The sequence below is a fragment of the Pelophylax lessonae genome (assembly GCF_965119305.1).
Source record: "Pelophylax lessonae genome assembly, chromosome: 1".
NCBI lineage: Eukaryota > Metazoa > Chordata > Amphibia > Anura > Ranidae > Pelophylax > Pelophylax lessonae.
In genome coordinates this window covers 719,573,956-719,598,626 of record NC_138768.1, presented here as the reverse complement: position 1 = coordinate 719,598,626, position 24,671 = coordinate 719,573,956, and the positions used below count along the sequence as shown (strand labels likewise).

The following is a 24,671-nucleotide window of genomic DNA, read 5'->3' as shown; positions in this document are numbered from 1 at the left end:
TGGATCTATTGAATAAACACTAAATCTATAGTTTGCATTGTCTGATTATAACATTCTGAAGGGCCAAAACGAGAGAAATATTGCTAAACAAACATGCATAATTTAAAGTAATACTGGTGTAAAGATAAATTTTACTTATTTTCCCGTTAACGACAACCATTATGTCTTGCTCTGACTGCTGGGTACATACACACAGCTTTTTTTTTTTTTTAATTCAACCAGTGGGTTGAACAAAAATAAATTGACAGCTACCCGCACCAACACAAACTATGTTGATGCAGGAATCTCTCCCGCGGCGACATTGTATTCTGACGGGCACTACTGACCCCCCTTCAGAATACACTGATCAGCGCTTGCAGCTATTGACTGCAAGTGTTGGTCAAATGCTGGTTTTCCAATTTTGGCTGTGTGAAACTGTAGTCAGAAAATTAAGTCCTGCTAGACCACTTCAGGCTGGCTTCTTTTGCAGGTATACAATATGAGTAAAAAATTCAGCGCTAAGATCAAATGGATAGATAAGCAGCTGTACACCAGGATAGTTACATAGTTACATAGTTACATAGTAGGTGAGGTTGAATAAAGACAATAGTCCATCCAGTTCAACCTGTGTAGGTGTGTGTGACTGTAATCATCTAACATAGCCCTCAATCTCCTGATCCTTGAGATGTAAGTCTAAGAGTCTTTTGAAAGTCACCATACTACCCGCAGAAACCACCTCTTGTGGTAGACAATTCCACAATCTTGTAGCCCTAACAGTAAAGAACCCCCCACGTTGCCTGAGGTTAAAACGCTTCTCCTCTAATCGCATTGTATGTCCTCGAGTCCTCATGCAATTCCTTCGAATGAACAGCTTTTCTTCTAAGCTGAGATCCCCATTAAGATATTTATAAATTGCTATCATGTCCCCTCTCAGACGTCTTTTCTCCAGGGAAAATAAATCGAGCGATTGCAGCCGCTCTTCATAGGTAAGGTCCTCCAACCCCCTAATCAGTTTAGTTGCCCTTCTCTGGACTTTCTCCAGCTCCAACACATCCCTCCTGAGGACTGGCGACCAGAACTGGACAGAATACTCCAGATGTGGTCGGACCAGAGTTTTATAAAGTGGAAGGATTATAGTCTTATCTCTGGAATACATCCCTTTCTTTATGCATGCTAATATTCTGTTGGCTTTGGAAGCTGCCGCTTGGCATTGCATGCTGTTGCCTAATCTATCATCAACTAAGACTCCCAGATCTTTCTCCATTTTTGATTCCCCCAAGGGTTCCCCTCCTAACGTGTATTGTGTTTTTATGTTTTTGGTCCCCAAGTGCAAAACCTTACACTTCTCCACATTAAACCTCATTTGCCATGTCGTTGCCCACTCCGTAATTTTGTCCAGGTCATTCTGTAGGATATCTGCTTCATGCTGTGCAGTTATTGCCCTGGCCAATTTTGTGTCATCTGCAAAAACTGATAACGAACTACTGATCCCTTCCTCAATGCTGTTTATGAATAAATTGAACAAGGTTGGTCCCAGGACTGAGCCCTGGGGCACCCCGCTTACTACCTCAGACCAGTCTGAGTATGCGCTGTTTATTACTACCCTTTGGACACGGCCTTTTAGCCAATTCCGTATCCAAGAGCAAACCCTGCTGTCGATACCTGCAGACCTTATTTTATAAATTAAGCGCTTGTGGGGAACTGTATCAAACGCCTTAGCGAAATCCAAGTACACCACATCCACTGGTCTCCCCCTATCTAGCTCACAGCTCACTTCCTCGTAGAATGCTAAGAGATTGGTTTGACAAGAATGCCCATTTGTAAACCCGTGCTGGTTACTACTGATGATGTTGTTGTCTTTAGCATACTCTACGATATAGTCCCTTATCATCCCCTCCAAAAGTTTACATATTATTGATGTCAGACTGACAGGCCTATAATTTCCCGGGATATGTCTCTGGCCCTTTTTGAATATCGGAATCACGTTAGCCTTCCTCCAATCCCCTGGTACATCTCCTGTCCTAATACTGTCAGCAAAGATCAGGAACAGTGGTCTAGATATAACCATACTGAGTTCCTTGAGCACTCTCGGATGTACGCCATCCGGGCCTGGTGATTTGTTTGTGTTAAGTTTATCCAGTCTTTCCCTGATTTCCCCCTCTGTTAGCCATAGTGGCAAGTCCTGTGTATTACTACTAACCATACAGTCATGGTCAGTGTACCCCTCCTTTTCCTGCGTAAAGACTGACGAGAAAAAATAATTCAGCACGGTTGCTTTTTCAGTGTCCTCTGTAACCATCCTCCCATCATCGTTAATTATGTGTGCAATATGCTCTGCCCTAGTTTTTTTGCTGTTGATATATTTAAAGAATTTCTTTGGGTTTTTTTTACTATCCTCCGCTATTTGTCTCTCAAAGTTGATTTTAGCCATCTTGATTTCGTGTTTACACTTCTTATTTTCCTCCTTGTATTGCTGGAAGGCCGATACTGTGCCCTCTGATTTATATTTCTTGAAGGCCAATTTTTTTCCCCTAATAAGTTTTTTAACGCTACGGTTTAGCCAGCCAGGTTTGGCTTTGTCTCTTCTAAATTTATTCCCCATAGGAATGCACTGCAAGATGCCTTTGCTTAATATTGTTCTAAAGCATTCCCATTTTTCCTCTGTGGTCAGTGATCCCAGGGTTTGGTCCCAGTTTACCCTTTCCATCAATGAGTACAATTTTGGAAAGTCTGCCCTTCTGAAGTTTAGGGTTCTTATGTTCCCCACTTGCCTTTTTATATTGTTATTTATACTAAATGTGATCATCCTGTGATCGCTAGAGCCCAGGTTGTCCTGGACTCCTACCTCCGAGATTATGTCTGGGTCATTAGTGATCAATAGATCCAGGATAGCATTCTCTCTAGTAGGGGAATCCACCAACTGCGACATGTAGTTATCCTGTAAGGTTTCCGTGAATAGCCGGGCCTTATGCGAGTGTGCAGTCCCCTCTTCCCAGTCAATGTCGGGATAATTGAAGTCCCCCAATATGATGACTGATCCTAGTTTTGCCGCTTTACCTATTAGTGCTAAAAATTCCAGCTCTACCTCCTCCCCTTGGTTAGGTGGCCTATAGCAAACCCCCACAACTACTTTTCCCTTATCTTCTTCCCTATCGAGTTCAACCCACACAGATTCTAAATCCATGCTCATCCCATCCGTAATGTCACTCCTTTCTAGCACCTTTATATTGTTCTTGACATAGAGACATACCCCTCCCCCTCTTTTACCAACCCTGTCCTTCCGGTACACCGAATACCCTTGGATATTGGCCAGCCAGTCATGTGAGGGGTCGAACCAAGTCTCCGTTATTCCCACAAGGTCTATGTCTTCCTCATGTACTAACATTTCCAACTCATCCATCTTATTAGCTAGGCTCCTGGCATTAGCATATACCCCTCTTAGTTTTACGGAAGTTAAACGTGATTGGCGGTTTTGTTTATTTCTGTTTGGTCTGCTGTTCTCCCGCACAGACCCGCCAATTGATGTTGTTGACCTACTGTCGCTGTTGACCCTACAACTGCCTTCAGTCCTCTTCTCCCTCCTGACTGATTCTACTACTGAGCCCTCCCCCCCGTCTCCTAGTTTAAAAGCCCCTCCAACTCGGTGGCCATCTTTCTCCCCAAAAGAGCTGTACCGTCCCCATTAAGGTGCAGCCCATCCTTACTAAAGAGCCGGTAGCCGACTGAGAAGTCAGCCCAGTTCTCCAGGAACCCAAACCCCTCCTTCCTACACCAATTCCTCAGCCACTTGTTAACTTCCCTAAGCTCCTTCTGCCTCTCCTGTGTGGCTCGAGGTACAGGCAGTATTTCAGAGAAAACCACCTTGGAGGTCCTTTTCCTCAATCTATTACCTAAGTCCCTGAAATCGTTCTTAAGGATCCTCCACCTACCTTTAACTTTGTCATTAGTGCCCACATGCACCATGACCGCTGGGTCATCCACAGCCCCGCCCAACAATCTGTCTGCCAGATCTGCGATGTGCCGAACTCGGGCGCCCGGTAAACAACAAACTGTTCGGTTCACGCGATCTTTTTTACAGATTTCCCTCTCTGTCCTCTTGATAATTGAGTCCCCAACTACCACAACCTGTCTAACCTTTCCTGCGTTACGGCCCCCCTTCTTCCTGGAGCCGTCCCTCCCCTGGCAGCTGGGGGAGGGCGCATGCTCCAGCACTGCCACCCCTGAGTTGATATCCCCCTCAACCTGCAACTCGGCAAACATGTTAGGGTCTACCAACTCAGGACTGGCCTCCCTGACTCTCCTCCCCCTAACATTCCTAACAGTCACCCAGCTGCGTACCTCTGCTGCTTGCGTCTCCTCTATTCCTCCCTCCTCTATGCTGACCCCTGCCAGCGCCTGATGGGTAATGTCCAAGCTCCTTTTCAGGTTGTAGATGCCACGCAGTCTTGTCACTGTGTTCTCTAGATCCACGATGTGGGCTTCCAGAGCAACAAGTCGCTCACATCTTGCACAGCAGTATTCGTCCTCGATTGTTTCATCAAGGAACGCATACATGCCGCAAGAAGTGCACTGAGTGGCATCCCCAATCCTGTCGGACATTATTACCCACTACTCTATGGGGATAATATTAACGACCTGCTCTTCCTTACCTACACTACCTCTAACTTCCCTGGTACAAAACCTGGGGTACCCACCAGTCGCTAATACCCTCACCAGTCACTAGATACTCACCAGTCGCAAGGATCCTCACCAGTCGCAAGGATCCTCACCAGTCGCAAGATACTCACCAGTCGCAAGATACTCACCAGTCGCAAGGATACTCACCAGTCGCAAGGATACTCACCAGTCGCAAAGATACTCACCAGTCGCAAAGATACTCACCAGTCGCAAGCTACTTCACCAGTCGCAAGGGTACTCACCAGTGCAAGGATACTCACCAGTCGCAAGGATACTCACCAGTCGCAAGGATACTCACCAGTCGCAAGGATACTCACCAGTCGCAAGGACACTCACCAGTCGCAAAGATACTTCCAGTCGCAAGGATACTCACCAGTCGCAAGATACTCACCAGTCGCAAGTTACTTCACCAGTCGCAAGGATACTCACCAGTGCAAGGATATTCACCAGTTGCAAGGATACTCACCAGTTGCAAGGATACTCACCAGTCGCAAGGATACTCACCAGTCGCAAGGATACTCACCAGTCGCAATGATACTCACCAGTCGCAAAGATACTCACCAGTCGCAAAGATACTCACCAGTCGCAAGGACACTCACCAGTCGCTTGTCTGCCTGTTATTTCGCCTGCATTTTGGCACTGGAACAGTGCCTTACTTGTGAGTGCAAAGTTTTACCTTTACTTTAATAAATGTCCTTAATATACTGAGAGTATTAGATCGTTTTTCTATTTATTTTTCCGGATTGTCATATGTGAATCATTGAGATCCTTTTGAAATCCTGGATATCTTGATCTTCTGGCTGTCTCCATTATTGCTGTTGAGTATTGTGACCCCTAGTGGTCGAATACTGGAGGTGAGAGGCTGTAATATCTGTGGTGGTGGAATCACGTTTTGGAGTGGTGGTCTGTCAATCTCCCCTTCTCACATGGGAAAACAGCTTTTAAGGACTTTATGAACTTTGCTCATTTATGTGCATTTTATACATTTTAATGTTGATGTTTTAATGATTTTATGCACTATTTATCTCTTAGCGCTGCACTTTATTTTATTTTATTGCATACTATAGGCTTTGTTAGGTTTGACCTATCCTGGTGTACAGCTGCTTATCTATCCATTTGATCTTAGCGCTGAAATTTTTACTCATATTGTGTACTTTTTCAATCCTATCAATTTGGCAGCTGATCGTTATATGGATATTTTTCGTTACATAGAAGCCCGTGAAATTAAGATGACCAAAAATATTTCCTGCAGATAAAAGGAGTAGCTATGGGGGCACGGTTTGCTCCCAGTGTGGCTAATATTTTGATATCACACTGGGAGGAGGAGGCCATCTTCACTAACTGTCCCCCCCACCCCCCCAGTTAAGCTGCTATCGTCGTTATATAGATGATCTGGTCCTCGTGTGGAAGGGCGACATGCCTAGTCTTGAACTCTTCATGCAGAGGCTTGACTCTAATACCAGAAAAATCAAATTGACATGGAATGTCAGCAATTCTAAAATCGTATTTCTGGACCTTGAGATTTATAAAGAGAATGGAGCCCTTAAAACCCGTACCTTCTTTAAACCGACGGACCAGAACTCATACATCCCTAAAAGTAGCTGTCATCACCATCTATGGTTATGTAACATCCCGAGAGGGCAATTCATGCGCATCAAGCGCAATTTCACCTCTGATGATGATTTCCGGTCCCAGTCGCAAGTGCTGGCCTCGAGTTTCTTGAGAAGGGTTATGACCCTGCACATATCAACAATGAAATAGCAAAGGTCGGTTCAGTAAATAGAGAATCCATTCTTACGGGAACACAGAGGACACCTGCTAACAATGAATACAGCTTGGTCTTGGACTATAATGTCCAGTACAGGAAGTTTGAGGCCATTGTGGCCAAACATTGGCCTATATTAAAAAGTGATCGTATTTTAGGCCCAGCCTTGCCAGAACGACCAAAGTTTATCTATAGGAGGGCTCCGACCCTTAGGGACCGTTTAGCCCCAGGGGTGGTTGACCCACCAGTTAAGACTGACAATAGATTTTTCCCTCATCTGAAGGGGTTTTATGCTAGCGGCAGATGTGCTGCTTGTAAAACTTCAAAAACCAATTTAAAAAGGAGAAAAGAGTTTATTGCCACTGCCACACATGAGACCCACATAATTAAAGACTTTGTCACCTGCACCACACGGGGGCGTAGTTTATATGCTCCAGTGTGGGTGCGGGTTACAATACATGGGTAGAACCATGAGACCGCTTCATGTTCGAATAGGTGAACATATGAGTAAGATTAGGTTAGGCAAAACTAACCATAGCGTGCCGAGACACTTCAAAAAATATCATCATTGTAATTCCTCTAGTTTAAAATTTTGGGGTATAGAAAAAACAGCCCATCACTGGAGGGGCGGGAATTTCGTGCGACAATTAAGTCGCAGGAAATCCTTCTGGATTTATCGGACCAATGTGCTGTCACCGGGAGGATTAAACGCTGATTTTGACTTAAATTGTTTCATTTCCAACAGTTAATTTCAGTTTGTTGAGATTCAATAGTATGTGCCTGTATCTTTAATTTATTGCATTTTGCGATATTTATTTGTATACATATGCATTATATATATATATATATATATAAATATATATATATATATATATATATATATATATATATATATATACACATGATTTTATTATTTATGTGTATATTGTTCCAACTGGAGAGCCGCGGTTGATGTCATATTCTGACATTTTTAATATATATTTTAACATATATATATTTGTTTTATTGTTTGTTTGTCTTTTTTAGGCAAATATTTGCAGGCAGTGTGTAACTTTTGGTTACTCGCGATTCAAATTGCTATAGATATGGAGCTGTAGCAGTGGTGCAGGGGTTAATCCGTGTTTCTTCTCCTCTGTACATTGCTTGTCGGCTCTGTTAGTATCTAATCTGTAGATCCGGTGTCCGCAGGAAGCTGGACGAGTATCCGGCTGAGGGGGCGGAGTCTTCTCATTCCCCTCCATTTCCTGGTCTTAGACTACCAGCGTCTCTTTGCTATGAGACGGTTTTAAAAGGAGCGGGTGCATTCACTCTCCTCACCCCGCTGAAGAAGTCACGCCCTTTGACATAACGCGTACGGGGGAAGGAGTCTGACGTAACCCGCGGCGCTACGGTGTATGGAACACATCTTTGCTTGTCTGCCTGTTATTTCAAAAAAGAATAGCGCACACATGCAAAAGAAATTACTACCAAATTTGAAGTCAATCCATAAATAAAAATGGGGATTTGGTCCCACCATATGGCCATATAGTGCTCAAGCCCACCACTACGTCAAAGTACCCCATTATCAGTGGGTCCTACACTATCCATGAAAAAGAGATGAATCCAGCCTTTCTAACCCTTGGAGATAATACTCCTTGCTGGGAAAGATGTGCAAATGCACTACAGGGGACTCCTCCTACATCCACTTGATAGTGGACACTGATAGAGTACAGGTGTGTGTGGGGGGTGGGATGGGTTGCTCAACCTCGGTAGTCTGGTCAGACCGAATACATAATAAACAAGCAAAAAATTTGGGGGAGCATACCCATGTATTTCTAAAGCTGGTGCAGCTATGAACCAAAAGACATGTATATTAAAAAAGAAAAGCGCACACATGCAAAAGAAATTACTACCAAATTTGATGTCAATCCATAAATAAAAATGGGGATTTGGTCCCACCATATGGCCATATAGTGCTCAAGCCCACCACTACATCAAAGTACCCCATTGTCAGTGGGTCCTACACTATCCATGAAAAAGAGATGAATCCAGCCTTTCTAACCCTTGGAGACAACACTCCTTGCTGGGAAAGATGTGCATGGATAGTGTAGGACCCACTGACAATGGGGTACTTTGACGTAGTGGTGGGCTTGAGCACTATATGGCCATATGGTGGGACCAAATCCCCATTTTTATTTATGGATTGTCTTCAAATTTGGTAGTTTCTTTTGCATGTGTGCGCTATTCTTTTTTAATATACATATCTTTTGGTTCATCGCTGCACCAGCTTTAGAAATACATGGGTATGCTCCCCCAAATTTTTTGCTTGTTTATTCTGCCTGTTATTTCGCCTGCATTTTGGCACTGGAACAGTGCCTTACTTGTGAGTGCAAAGTTTTACCTTTTACTTTAATAAATGTCCTTAATATACTGAGAGCATTAGATCGTTTTTCTATTTATTTTTCCGGATGGTCATATGTGAATCATTGAGATCCTTTTGAAATCCTGGATATCTTGATCTTCTGTCTGTCTCCATTATTGCTGTTGAGTATTGTGACCCCTAGTGGTCGAATACTGGAGGTGAGAGGCTGTAATATCTGTGGTGGTGGAATCACATTTGGAGTGGTGGTCTGTCAATCTCCCCTTCTCACATGGGAAAACAGCTTTTAAGGACTTTATGAACTTTGCTCATTTATGTGCATTTTATACATTTTAATGTTTTAATGATTTTATGCACTATTTATCTCTTAGTGCTGCACTTTATTTTCTTTTGCAGGTATAGCTATGTAAAACATTAAAAATAAGTGTCTATACTGTTTATAATCCAGTAATACACTCTCACCCTGCTCTTCACATGCTCCATTGCTCTCCCATTTTAGGCGTCTTTAGGCACTACTGAGTTTGTAAAGGCCAATCTGCTGACAGCCTTAAAGCAGAATTAAACCCTCCTATCCTTTACAATCAAGGAAGCTGCTTCTGTTTAACCTCTTCCGGAACACCCATCGCATATATACTGCAGGAGGGCGCTGGCTGTGCAAAATCACATACATGCACGTGATTTTGTGCACAGATTTTCGGGGACGCGCGCACTGCTGGAGCGCCACTCCCACTGTGATTGGCTCCCGCTGTGTTCAATTAGCAGTTCCAGTGGCCGCCGGGACCCGCCAATCGTTCGGCGAAATGACAGAACAGCGGCCTGCCTATGTAAACAAGGCAGACCGCTGTTCTGTCATGGAGGAATAGAGAGATTTTGTGGTGATCAAATACCACCAAAAGAAAGCTCTATTTGTGGGGCAAAAAAAAAAACTATTTTATTTGGGTACAGCATCGCACGACTGCGCAATTTTTATTTAAAGCAACGCAGTGCTGTATCGCAAAAAATGGCCTGGTCATTAAGGAGGTAAAACCTTCTGGAGCTGAAGTGGTTAAACTGCAACTGCCATGGTGCTGCACATGGGATCAGTTATGACACCAGCCATTTGATGATTTGACAGGACACAAGCAAATGTGACAGCTTGCATTCCCGGTGTTCTATCAGAAAACCCTACCACATCAGAAATCCATACCCTCGTCATTTCCGGTTCAGATCAGCTGTGGATTCGTCATGCATCAGCTGTAGCCGTGTCACACGTCCTAGTGCACATGCGCGCAATAGGTAGGGAAATTTGATAATATCGCAACTGTCGGGCACACGTCCTACTGCACATGCGCTGCAACGGGTCGGGTAGCGGGCAGCGGGCAGGGAGATCTCTTATAACAAGTGTCCATCTGATCTCCATGCCCCACACTGCACTGAACCGACAATAGCACAGTCCGCTCTCCATGCCCCACACTGCACCGACCCGACAATGGGACATTGCCATCAAATGGACAGTGGGCATATTGTCCCATTGTTGGGTCGGTGCAGTGTGGGGCATGGAGATCGGATGGATATTTGTTATAAGAGATCTCCCCGCTGCTCGAGGACGTGTGACGCGGCTACAGCTGATGCATACAGCTGATGCATGACGAATCCACAGCTGATCTGAACCGGAAATGACGAGGGTATGGATTTCTGATGGGGTAGGGTTTTCTGATAGAACACCGGCATTCCAGGAATGTGAGTGTTTTTTGAAACCATTAATTCAATGGGTTTAGTTCCACTTTACAATTTACTGCTGTTTGGGGGCTCTGGGCTTCAGCAAAATGGCAGCCTCCAACAAGAAGCAAGTTATTATGGATAAAGTTCCACTTTAAGCCTTCATGTCAGTTTAACTACAATCGTTTTCACTTTCTTGTGCATCATCTATAGAAGAGGATTCCTTTTGGGATGACAGCCATGCAGACGAATTTTATGCAGTGTGCGGCATATGGTCCGAGCACTGACAGGCTGACACCCTCCCTTTCAACCTCTGCAGCAATGCTGGCAGCACTCATACGTCTATTTCCCAAAGACAACCTCTGAATATCATGCTGAGCACGTGCACTCAACTTCTTTGGTCAACCACGGTGAGGCCTGTTCTGAGTGGAATCTGTCCTGTTAAACCACTGTATGATCTTGGCCACTATGCTGCAGCTCAGTTTCAGGGTCTTAGTAATCTTCTTTTAGCCTAGGCCATCTTTATGTAGAGCAACAATTCTTTTTTTTCAGTTCTTCAGAGAGTTCTTTGCCATGAGTTGCCATGTTGAACTTCCAGTGATCAGCTTGAGAGAGTGAGAGCGATAACACCAAATTTATCACACCTGCTCCCCATTCACACCGGAGACCTTATAACACTAACGAGTCACATGACACCGGGGAGGGAAAATGGCTAATTGGCCCAATTTGGACATTTGCACTTAGGGGTGTACTCACTTTTGTTGCCAGCGGTTTAGACATTAATGACTGTGTGTTGAGTTATTTTGAGGAGACAGCAAATTTACACTGTTATACAAGATGTACACTCACTACTTTACATTGTAGCAAAGTGTCATTTCTTCAGTGTTGTCACATGAAAAGATATAATAAAATATTTATAAAAATGTGAGGGGTGTACTCACTTTTGTCAGACACACACACACACACACACAGTACATATGAATTAATGGAAAAGGTTTGTACACTTCATACCACCAGCAAGGTTTATTTAGAAAAATATAAACTGTACAGAGGACTATTATGATTGTCTTGGTGTTATCAAGTGAATTTTGGCATTCAATTCCACCATTCCAGCCTGTCAGCTTTCAGTATGATGTTAGGTTCACAGTCTTGTAATTCACTGGATTCACTGACCTAAAAAGAATAAAAAGAATTAAACAATTAACCAAATAGTTGAACATGTATAAAAATGCTGGTTAAACTGAATAAACTGATAAATCAGAATATATACAGTACACACACATACAAACTCTTCACTGGATTCATTGGAAGCATTTTTCTACTTTATGAATATATTTAGACTGTGAAGAGACTTTGATAGGCAGAATTGAGTCCAGCTGCCATTCCCTTACCAATAAGAGATTCTCAGTTGCACGTATGGGCACTAACATTGTACAGCCAAATGACAGCTGTCCAGACATAATCCAGAAGCCAGTTAAGTTAGGCCCAAAAAAACAAAGAAGAACTGAATTAGAAAGGGGCCCAGAACATGCTTTTTTGTGTCATTCTTACCCTTCCACTTAAATTCTTTCGAGGTTACTGACATAGAAAAATTGCACAGCTAGTTTACAGATCAAGATTTCCCACTTTGCAGGCATGTTTTTCCAGATCAATCCAGAAAGTAGTGAAACCAGAGATAGCCAGGGAACTTATATTTTCAGAAGGCAGTCTGCAGTAGCAACTTGCATAATATACTGTTCTGATCAAAAGTTTTATTAAAGTGGTTCTAAAAACTGAAAGTTTTTTTTACCTTATTGCATATCCAATCCCTCCCGCCCTGCCCCCCTTACACTTACCTGAGCCCGATCTTGATCCAGCGATGTGCAGGAGAGCAGCGGCTCTGTCTCTTCATTGCACAGAGAGGCAGCAGAGGGAGCCATTGGCTCCTGTTGCTGTCATGTGTGTCTATTGTGTGTCAATAGACATACAGAACTGGCTCAGGAGCGAGCATGCGGCTTGCTATAGGACAGTGATGGTGAACCTTTGCACCCGAGATGTTTTGGAACTACATTTCCCTTGATGCTCATGCACTCTCCAATGTAGGTGACCGTCATGGGAAAGTTAGTTCCAAAACATCTGGGGTGCCAAGGTTCACCATCACTGCTATAGGGGGTGCGCCAAGAAGAGGAGAATCGTAGAGCACCAGTAGGGGGGAACCCCAAAAGGAGAGGCTCAGAGCAGCTCTATGCAATTACATTGCATGGAGCAGGTTAGTATAACCTCTGTTATTTTAAGGGGGAAAAAAAGACTTTACAACCACTTTAAAGTAGAAATCTAGCCAAAACATTGTTTTTTTTTTTTGCAAGGGAGAGGGTTGTTACCACAAACACCTAGAGAGAAACCCCACATTCTGAATAATGACAGAAAAAAAACACAAACCCCCTAAGAGGTGGGACTTTGAAGGGCAGAAGTAAATACAATATGTATAATAAAAATAGAAAGTTTATAACATATCAATAAGACAAAGTAAAATTTATGCCAAGAGTGAAGCATTTACAGCAATTAAACATAATTAACCCAACTGTACATTACAGTGAGGCACGCATAAACTTTCTATTTTTATTATACATATTGTATTTACTTCTGCCCTTCAAAGTCCCACCTCCTAGGGGGTTTGTGTTGTTTTTGCTTTTTTGCAAGGTTTAAAACCTCTGTCAGGGTTTTCTTTTTTTTTTTTTTTTTTGCTGTCTATATACAGCATAGATTTGTACCCTATCTCTAACCTGGGTGGCACCAGTCACTTAACAATAAGCCATCCCTTATCCAAAACCAACACAAGCTGGGCTTCTTTTTTACGGTCAATATTTGTATTGAACAAATTAGACTAATAGCATACAGAAGAGACATATAGATCAACAGGGATCAAAAGATAGTAATAGACATGTCCAAAAGTGCATCAAATACATGTTCATTGTTATCCAAAAGGTCTACAAATCTGCAACAAATATCCAGCAGTAAGCACATATACTGAACAACATTATAAACGCAACACTTGTTTTTGCCCCCATTTTTCATGAGCTGAGCTCCAAGATCTATGAAAACTGGGATTCATCCGTGAAGAGAACACCTCTCCAAAGCGCCATTGAATGTGAGCATTTGCCCACTCAAGTCAGTTACGAGGACGAACTGCAGTCAAGTCGAGACCCCGATTAGGATGATGAGAATGCAAATGAGCTTCCCTGAGATGGTTTCTGACAGTTTGTTCAGAAATACTTTGGTTATGTTAAAGCGGAGTTCCACCCAAATGTGGAACTTCCGCTTTAGGTGGTCCTAACCCCCTGACATGCCACATTTGGCATGTCATTTTTTTGGGGGGGGGGGCGGGTACCTAGTTTTGACAGGTACCCGCTCCCACTTCCGCTCGGAGCGCCGCGGCGCCCTGAGCGGAAGTTCTCCTCTCCCCCTCCCTCCCTGCAATCTTCTGGGACATGTCAAAGGTCCCAGAAGATTGCCGGCCAATCACGGCGCGTAGCGCAACTCGCGAATGCGCAGTGCGTACCCAGCTGTGAAGCCGCAAACTGTCACAGCCGGGTGCCCACAGCAGTGATGCCGGCACCGAGGGAGAGGATCGAGGCTTCGGGCGGCCGCATCGCTGGACCGTTGGACAGGTGAGTGAAATGGCTGGAACTCCGCTTTAAGTGCTAACCTATTGTTGCAGCAGCTGTATGGGTGGCTGGTCTCAGACGATCTTGGAGGTGAAGATGCTGGATGTGGAGGTCCCGGGCTGGTGTGGTTACACATGGTCTGCGGTTGTGAGGCCGGTTGGATGTCCTGCCAAATTCTCTGAAACGCCTTTTGAAGACGGTTTATGATAGAGAAATGAACATTAAATTCACAGGCAACAGCTCTGGTGGGCATTCCTGCAGTCAGCATGCCAATTGCACGCTCCCTCAAAACTTGCGAAATCTGTGGCATTGTGCTGTGTGATAAAACTGCACATTTTAGAGTGGCCTTTTATTGTGGCAAGCCTAAGACACACCTGTGCAATAATCATGCTGTCTAATCAGCATCTTGATATGCCACACCTGTGAGGTGGATGGATTATCTAGGCAAAGGAGAATTGCTCACTAACACAGATTTAGACAGATTTGTGAACAATATATGAGAGAAATAGGTCGTTTGTGTACATAGAAAAAGTCTTAGATCTTTGAGTTCAGCTCATGAAAAATGGGGCCAAAAACAAAAGTGTTGCGTTTATAATTTTGTTCAGTGTATATAGATGCACGACATGCCATCAAATAAATTCAGTAACATGACAATGGTATCGAATGCATTACCCTTCAGGTTTAACTGAATTACATTCTGGAGAGAGGATCAGTACCTGGCTGTTCTGTCAGGCAGGGGTACGTGGTTCACGGGGCTGGAAAAGCCAAATTACAATTCCCTTGGCAGGTAGTGTGTTACATAAAGCAAATTTGTGTATATCAAGAAATGCAAATATGATCCCACGCAAAGTGTGCAAATAAATAGGTATTTAAAATAAGTGCTGCTGCCCACCCAATTACTTTCCCTAAAGGGGAAGTACAGAAATGTGAAAATAATAATTAGTGGGTATGGCGCTGCTATATACCATTAACAGGAAGAATTATATACTTGATCACTGGATGCATATATGTTAGGTGGTCTATTAATTCAATAGTATATTATTTCACAACTCACTGTGCTAAACTAGTGTTGAAAACCAAATATAAATAAAATTATGTATACTGTATTAGTGACTGTAAATATAAATAGTGCATTAACAGTGCTGGATAAAATAATAGTGCTAAAAAGCTTGTGCCAAGTGTACAGTATTATTTCATAACGAATATCCTATACATAAAGTGACAAGTTGCTCAATAAAGTGATCCAAATATATCTGTGCAGTACTATATAGAATTCCAAAGATAATGTATACACAGTTCTGGTCCATATAAAACTTCAACTCATAAAGTGACAGGTGCTCTTTGAAGTGCTCCAAAGTGATCCGTGTCAATAGTGATTTCCACAAGTCGTGCTCCCCAGATGGTCGCCCACTCACCAGAGCTAAGTCCCCTCAAGGGGGTATCGGGCCTGTCAGGAAGATGGCTCCAACCGGATCAGCCGACTCAAGATCCACACTCATGTAACACCTTAAGTTCCCCTTCTGTATGCTCGTTATCATGCAACGATGTAATAGTGACAGCCCATAGTGTACCAGTTTAAGTACTTTATTTAAATGTAAAAAACGCACTTACTCGAATATACAGACAGTGTAGCGTCAGTATTAGAAAGCAGGAAGTCCGGGTCCCGTGCGTTCCACAGCCCATTACTGGAAGTAGCCGGAAGTAATGCAAAGATGCTCGTAGCTCCGCCCAACGCGTTTTGTCACAATGACATGTCATCAGGAGCGGCGCCATATTGCCTCACCTCCCTCTAGTTATAAAATATACCCAGAGTCACATGGTATGGCGGCCATATTAAGAACATGCTGGGTTTGTTGTCTTATAGTGTGTGTGAAAGTTGCCTAGCAACCATAAAATCATAAAAGCCAAACGTAATATTTATTTTTGCTTTGTCAATCCTGCCGATTTTACAGACTAGATCCCCGAATTTGTTCCTTGTAGGCTTGTACTCCATAGTGTCTCAAAAGTTAATATATGTCTATATACAACAATTCTAACATATAAAATAAAAAGAAAAATAAATTTATTCAAGCATTAAACTAAAATAATTATCAGCAAAGGTGTAAATGGGGGACTGAGCTCTGGAGAGTGGGGGAACCATCGGGGGAGCATGACTTGTGGAAATCACTATTGAGACGGATCACTTTGGAGCACTTCAAAGAGCACCTGTCACTTTATGAGTTGAAGTTTTATATGGACCAGAACTGTGTCACTTTATGTATAGGATATTCGTTATGAAATAATACTGTACACTTGGCACAAGCTTTTTAGCACTATTATTTAATCAAGCACTATTAATGCACTATTTATATTTACAGTATGCATAATTTTATTTATATTTGGTTTTCAACACTAGTTTAGCGCAGTGAGTTGTGGAATAATATACTATTGGATTAATAGACCACCTAAAATATATGCATCCAGTGATCAAGTATATAATTCTTCCTGTTAATGGTATATAGCAGCACCATACCCACTAATTATTATTTTTTAATTTGTGTAAATAGCTGTGTGCCTGGAGTACAGCTTTAAACCAGCAACATGGCATGTTCCAAGTGTAACTTAACATCCTCCTGAAGTACTAAGGAATGAAAGTGAATTGCAGGACGTAAGATGTTTTTTTGACAAGTGGCCAGGCGATCAAGTCAGCGATATCAATCTTAAACTGGTTAGTTAAAACTGGGATGGGGAGCTAGGGGTAAAGAGTAATATGATAGAAGTGTACCTGCACTAAAACTATAAAACATACAGCGAAGTTCCACCCAAATAGGGAAGCTCCGCTTGTTTGCTTCCGGGAGACCTCGCGGCAGGAAGTTCGGCTCTCCTTCCCCCCACCACCAGGCCTTTCAGAAAGTGCAGCGTGCTTGGCGTATTTGCAGTAGGGAACCAGTTGTGAAGCCGCAAGGCTTCACTGCTGGTTTCCCATAGAAGGAATGGCAGCGGCAGCACCTGAGAGCTGATCGAAAAATCCGCTGGGGTGTCAACATTGCGGGACCCCTGGACAGGTAAGCACCCTAAAATTAAAAGTCAGCAGCTACAGTATTTGTAGCTGCTGACTTTAAATTTTTGGAGGGGGAAGGGGGTGGGGGGGAGCTCTGGTTTAAGACCTTCCAGTAAGCTTCCCAGTATTGCAGTTCAACAGTAGGGAGGATGTAGAATTACCACATTCATTGCTGTGCTTTGAGGATGTTTGTTATTTTCTCAATTAAATTGCAAGGATCAAAATAAACTAAAACCTCAAAGTAGCATTTCATTCATGTAGTACTTACCTGACAACATGTGATGCTATTATACTTTTCACAGGGAAAGATTTGGGTCCTGCTGGAGGCTGGAATGACTTTCCCCCTTTAACAATGGTTGCACTTTTTGTAAGTCTTTTCCCATAAGCATCATTGGAATGAGTTGGGTAAGGATCAAATGTTCCTGCTTTCATGCCACCCGGCTGCCAATGATATAAAAAATTACATTTTTTAATACATGACATATATACTAGAGCAGGTTAGACAATATGTGACATGGCAGACAGCTTTAAAGAGAACATATAAAGTGGTTTGTAAGGAGTATAGTTTTGATAGGTCTATGTGCGTGCCCGTGTTATCTGTGTGTGTTAGGCTGGCTTAACATTAGACATTTTGCCCAATATCACAATGGCAACATAAAAAATACCAAGATCAAAGGAATCTACGAATTAAAACTATCTGCAAGACGCTGTGATTTCAACCGCATCCTATTACAGAAAGAAAAGTGGTGGATTTATAACCTGGACAGCCTGATCCCTATGGGATTAAACATTGAAATGAATTTTCAAGTCTTTCTTCAACAATAAATTAAGTAAACCGGGAACAACACTTCCCTACTACCCATTTACTGATAACAATTCGATCTCATACTAAACCAAAGGGATACAAATTCACTCCCCCCTCTTCTCAGTCCTCCATTCCTACCGGCCAGTTACAAAACCATGGCCCATCCCGTTCATAACATCCTCTCACTTAAAATCATGGCACATAACGACACACTGACAACATTAACATGATAATATCAGATGGACTGAACATGCATAGACATAATACTATTACAGTAAATACAATCAGTTCACACAAATTTCTAATGTTCGTCCTGTTATATGTTGTCAATGTGTTCAGATAATACCTGTGAATGTATACATAAACTGCAATTTTGGAGCCCCACATTATTACCTGCACTTCAGGGGTCAAGTATATACACACTATACAGTCATTAAACATAGATTCTTTTTTTTTTTTTTTTTTTTTTTTTTTTTTATTCTTTGATTATAAACGTTTATTAGAGAAATATTCAGTTACAAAATCATGAATATATATGACAGTAACATAAAAGTGCATTTTCAAAACTATTTTTCACGTAGTAGAACATGAAAAAGAACATAGAAGTGGAAAAGAAAATAAAAAGATGAAAAATAAAAAGACAGAGAATAAAATTTAGTGAACATTAAATATCTGTCTTTGTATGAGACATAACATTACCAGATAATTCAGATATGATTGAGTTGAGTGAAAGAGATTATAGAAACCTTAACATAAAGATGATAATCCGGGCATCTCTCCAGCGAGAGTAGGAAGTGTGCCAACTTAGTTTCTGGATACTTTACCAATAATGCATAATAGTGTAGATTTTCTTTTAAATATTTTAGTTAATCTATTATCAAATGATATTTCAATCATGTGACCAAGGAACATTTGTATAGATACCAAGGGGTCCATTTCTGGTCAAAGATTAGCTTTGTATTTGTAATGGTATGATGACATTGTTCCATCAATCTGATATAGATTAAACATTAAACATAGATTCTACCTGCACATATAAACGAAGTCATATAAGATCGAGTAAATTGACCCTTGATCATTCATAAGGTTACTTATGCTATGAAAATCTGGAAGAGATTTATAAACAGGACTCGACTCGTATTAGACTCAACGAGATAATATCATTACCAAAATTACAGCAACAATAATTGTCTGTCAGGTATAGTTATTGCCTTATATTAATTGACAATCCTGTACCTATGTTTATACTCAACAAAGAGAGTGAGATCTGTGACCAGAATGCATCCATACTCTAACCCATGAATTTTCAGATTTATGTACCCAATACATGATCGACCAAAATCGGGCAATCAATAGAGGTTTATAAACGGGACTCTACTCATATTAGACTTAATGAGATAATACCATTACCAAAATTGCAGTAACAATAATTATCTGTCAGGTATAGTTATTGCCTTATATTAAATGACAACCCTGTATTTATGTATATACTCAACAAAGAGAGTGAGATCTGTGACCAGAATGCATCCACACTCTAACCCATGAATTTTTTAGATTTGTGCACCTTAAAAATAATTCCAATGTTTTATAGAACCCAACACATGATCGACCAAAATCGGGCAATCAATATCCCGCGGTCTGATCCCAAATCACTTCCTCCAGCTATGCCCCTACAGCAACCGGTGTGAAGAATCGACACCAAGAAACTCCCTCATCACGATCAACCCGAAGTCAGTACAGCTGAGAAGACCTAGATAAAAGGGACCAGCCAACTGACTCAATCACGTCCAGACGAAGCTACGCAACAGGAAGCGAAACGCGTCAACGTCATAGCCCGGCGGCACATCCTCTCATCACTCCTAACAGGCAACGGATTGCCAGGACTGCCAGGGAGAGCGGAAGCCGAAGGCGGCACATACGGAGACCGGTGGCGGAAAGGCAGGTGCATTTGCTCCACGGATCATTGACAAGGTAACAAGTACTTGCCAAGCAGGGGTGAAGAAACGGCTTCAAGCTGTCAGAGCAAGCGGGACAAACATTTACTTCACCGCATTGAACCGACATACTTTACATGCGGTCAGCAGGAAACAAAGGTATATACCAGATCGCTGCAGGCTCTGCTTAAGTCCCTTGCGCTACCCCATACCCCCACACAACAAATACAAGACATTTCATTTGTAACTACGAGCAACACCTTGCCACCAATAGGGGTGAAGAAACGGTAATACACCGTCAGCAATCAAGACATTATTGTCAGATCCCTGCATAGTCCCCGGAAAGGCAGGTGCATTTTGCTCCACGGATCATTGACAAGGTAATAAGTACTTGGCAAGCAGGGGTGAAGAAACGGCTGCAAGCCGTCAGAGCAAGCGGGACAAACATTTACTTCACCGCATTTGAACCGACATATTTTACATGCGGTCAGCGGGAAACGAAGGTATATACCAGATCGCTGCAGGCTCTGCTTAAGTCCCTTGCACTACCCCATACCCCCACACAACAAATACAAGACATTTTATTTGTAACCACGAGCAACACCTTGCCACTAATAGGGGTGAAGAAACGGTAATACACCGTCAGCGATCAAGACATTATTGTCAGATCCCTGCATAGTCCCCGTTAAGCCACACCAGCCCATGATTGATGTATCATCATACGGCAACACTTTAAACAGTTATGTTGTCTCACCTAACTGCCTCTCGGATTGAGGTACTCCCCAACCCTCCCCCCATATAAAGCATACCAACAGCACCATTTTGAGTGATCTCACTGGATTTAATATGCAACATTAATGGCACAATATAGTTACCAAACCAAGTGGCGACCCACTGCCCCTTAAGGAGTCCCTTCAAGAACATTATTACTGCAATTGCATTTGATTGAATACATATATATTAAGATGCTTGAAGTCTAATTTATCTGCCGGCCGTTTTTTTGTCATTGTATGTTTAAATGTTATGTTTGTCTTGTTTCTTGTCCTTGCACTGATTGTACTCACCAACATTTCACCTTGCATGGTTGGAATTATACCCCAAGAATTTTTACCAATAAATGTCTATGTTCACTTCATCCAGAGCCCGCCATGTTATTGCTGACAAATAACCTTAGCTTTAAAGAGAAGTATGGCCAAAGCTTTTTTGGCCATACTTTGCTTGTGGGTCACAGAAGTGCACTTTCTTTTGCTCTCCTGTAACCCAGAGTCAGCTGTTAACCACTATCATCTGATGTAGCAAAGCCGTGCCAGGCTCTGTAATGATCCCGATAATATTGTCAGAATCCTTTCACCTGCCTGGTTGAAATCTGGCTCTACCTCTCAGTGCGCAGCTAAGAACTAGAGCCAGCTGCATCCGTCCTCTTTTGTCCAGCACTCCAATGAGCGCTGGAGGAACAGTGTGGAACTGCTTTATGCTCTGAGCTGACCGAGATCTAAGTGATCACCTGTCATGCGATCGCTCAGACTTAGAGCCGACGTGAGACAGCTGCAGCATCACAATGATGCTGCAGCATGAAGCATTAAAAACCCCAGACTTGAGTTACACCATGATTTATCAAGGCTTAGTTTTATCCCTCTTTGTTGTTGGAGTGGTTCTAAAGGCTCAAGGTTTTTAACCACTTCAATACAGGGGACTTTCACCCCCTTCCTGCCCAGACCAATTTTTTTAGCTTTCAGCTTTCAGCGCTCTCACACTTTGAATGATAATTACTCAGTCATGCACTGCTGTACCCAATCAAACTTTTTATCATTTTTTTTTTCACACAAATCAAGCTTTCTTTTGGTGGTATTTAATCACCACTGCATTTTTTATTTTTTGCGATATAAGTGAAAAAAGCGACAATTTTGAAAAAAAAAACATTTTGTTTTAGTTTCTATTATAAAATTTTGCAAATAAGTAATTTTTTTTCATAAATTTGGGCCAAAATTTATACTGCTACATATCTTTGGTAAAAATAACCCAAATTAGTGAATATTATTTAGTCTGTGTGAAAGTTAGTCTACAAGCTATGGTTCCAATCATTGAAAATTGATCACGCCTGATGTACTGACGGCCTATCTCATTGCTTGAGGCCCTGAAATGTCAGGACAGTACAAATACTCCCCAAATTACCCCTTTTTGGAAAGTAGACAGTTCAAGGTATTTAGTAAGAGGCATGGTGAGTTTTTTGAAGTTGTAATTTTTTCCTCACAATTCTTGAGGAAATTAAGAAAACATTTTTTTCTCTATCGTCTATTAACAGACGCAGCCTCCATCTTCATTAGCTCATTGGGTTATGCTCCTCCAATCAGGAGTAGTTCTAGGCAGGAGAAATTTGAATCTCCACGTCCACGAGGCCATCCCCACAGGCATAACCCACACACCCTCTGCTCAACAAACCAGTTTGTTTCTGCCTAGAGAAGGAGTAGGACCTAGGTTTCCTGCTGGGACTGCAGGCTCAGGTTTTTATTCTTTTCAGAATATTTTGTTTTATTTCTCTTTACTCACTTTTCTAGCTAGTGTTCAGGGGGATTCTCCTGGTGATCTGCAAGCAAGGTTTCGCACTGGATAGTCTAGATCCTTATGGTCCCCCCAGCCTGGCCTATGAGCGTGAGCAGGTTATAGTCCCGCACTAAGCCTCGCCACGACGGTGGCCCTTTCTGGATGGGACGAGTCTGCGAGCGGATGCCTCGCTGGGATGTGACGACTTGGAATGCCCTGAGTCGCAGCATACCCCTCGGCTGGCAGCACCCCCACTTCGGGTGGGAGGAGATCTGCTCTATGGTGAGTAAATGTGACCCCACTTGCCCCTGGTGGCCTCGGGTTCTAGTGTATATTTAAGTGGGACTCTGCAGACCGCTGCAATCGGCGGTGGGAACCGGGATCGGCGCTTCTTAAAGTGAGAGTACTCCGTTTTTCTGTAACATTGATTATGGAGTCACAGGCTGTAAATTCACCCTCAGACCCACTCAGTGCGACTCCCGGACAGTCCGGATCGCAGTCGCTGGTCGCGATTTCAGCAGCTCTGGAATGCCTGGCAACAAAAGTTGATATTGTCATAAAAAAGGTTAACAGCCGCAAACGGTCGCTGCCTTCTCCATCTTTGGTGGAGTCCTCTGATTCAGAGGCTGATGTGGTCGCCACGGACGCCCCCCCCCCCCCCTACCTGATGGGTCGCTGTCCTCGCAGTCAGATGGTGAAGAGGACCTGTCTTCAGCTGCAGCGCGGGAACGCGCTTTGGTGGAAGTCATGATTATTTCAGTGAGGGAAACTTTGAAATTGACTGATGAGCCCACGCCGGCAGGGATGCGGGTGGCCTTTGGCTCCCGCAAGACCCAAATGTCTGGCAAGGTTTTCTCCTGTCCCGAGACTTTTCATGATATTGTGAACGACCAATGGCAAGCGCGTTAAGCATGTGCTAGTGGTGCCAAAACACTTTAAACGCCGGTATTCTTTTGCTGATACGGTCTCCAACCGTTGGAGGGTGCCGTCCAAGGTGAACCACCCTGTTTCCGGGTTGAACAAGTCTATTATTGTTCCTGTGGAAGATTCCCCGGTTTTTACAGGTCCCATGGACAGGCGGGTTGAATCCCTTTCCCCGCCATCTTCACGTGTTGGCGGGTTCCATTTTAAAAACGGTATTTGTGTCTGTTTTAGTGTCACAGACAGTTACGGAATGGATTAAGGTTCTGAGAGGGAACTTGGACCCTGAAGTAGTTCCCCCAGAGCTGATGGAACTTTTGGACCAGATGGCCCAGGCCCTGGTGTTCCTGTGTGATGCGTCACTGGATGCGGCTCTCCCATTGGCCTGAGTTTTGGCTGTGGGGATTGCCTTAAGACGCATGGTTTGGCTAAAGACCTGGTCAGCTGACCAGGCTTCTAAAAAAAGCCCTGACAGATCTCCCTTTTCTGGGAGAGCGTTTGTTTGGCGACTCAGTGGATGAGTTGATCAAGGGTCTGACTGGCGGGAAGAGTACTCTTCTTCCTCAATCCTCCAAATGTAAAGCACCCCGTGCTAAGCGGGGTCCTTCCTTTACTGCTCATAGGTGGTTTTTTCGTGCCCCCAGGGCACAAGAAAAAAGGTAAGCAGTTTAGAGCTTCTGGAGGGACTAAGAAGCACTGGGGCAAGTCCAAGACCAGTCAGTCCGGTTCTGCAGACAAGTCCTTTTTGGCATGAAGGGGCGCCCTCACCCGTTTCTGGGGTGGGGGGATGTCTGCACTTCTTTCAGGAACCCTGGACTTCCTTCGTTCAGGACAAATGGGTTCGCAACTTATCTGTTCCGGGTACAAGATCGAATTTTGGTCCTGGCTGGTGGACAGGCTGTTTCAGTCAAATCTCCACCTGTCTCCAGAGCATTTGAAACATCTTCAGGAAGCTGTGTGGGATCTCCTGGCTCAAGGAGTGATCGTGTCGGTTCTTGCAAAAGCTTCCTTTTGAGATTAGGGAGAATTCTCTGCTTTCTTTGTCGCAGAAGGTTGCCTTCCTTGTGGCTATTACTTCTACTCTCAGAGTGTGAGTTGGCATCGCTGTCCCGTCGTTGGCCTTATTTGGTGGTCCACAGAGATAAAGTGGTTCTCCGTCCTAATCCGTCTTTCCTCCCTAAGGTGGTGTCGGATTTTCATCTTAACCTGTTGCCGCCTGCCCTCCGTATAACAGTTATACCGCGGCAGTCAGCCGCTCCTGGGGAAATCGCCGTAGCTGTAGGTCGTTCGCTCTCAGCAGGCTAGGGG

The 24,671-nt window shown here is 43.2% G+C and overlaps 1 protein-coding gene across 1 annotated transcript in view; it reads right to left on the bottom strand.

Moving 5' to 3' along the window:
- Positions 1–11,489: 11,489 nt before the first annotated feature.
- CFAP96 (cilia and flagella associated protein 96) overlaps positions 11,490–24,671 on the bottom strand; it is a 43,215-nt gene continuing 30,033 nt past the window's right edge. The window contains exons 7-8 of the mRNA XM_082243925.1: positions 17,431–17,603; positions 11,490–11,651 (exon numbers count right to left, since the gene is read on the bottom strand). Of these exons, the coding sequence (XP_082100051.1) occupies positions 11,603–11,651; positions 17,431–17,603 (222 nt within the window). The 3' untranslated portion in view covers positions 11,490–11,602. The remainder of the gene's footprint in view (positions 11,652–17,430; positions 17,604–24,671) is intronic.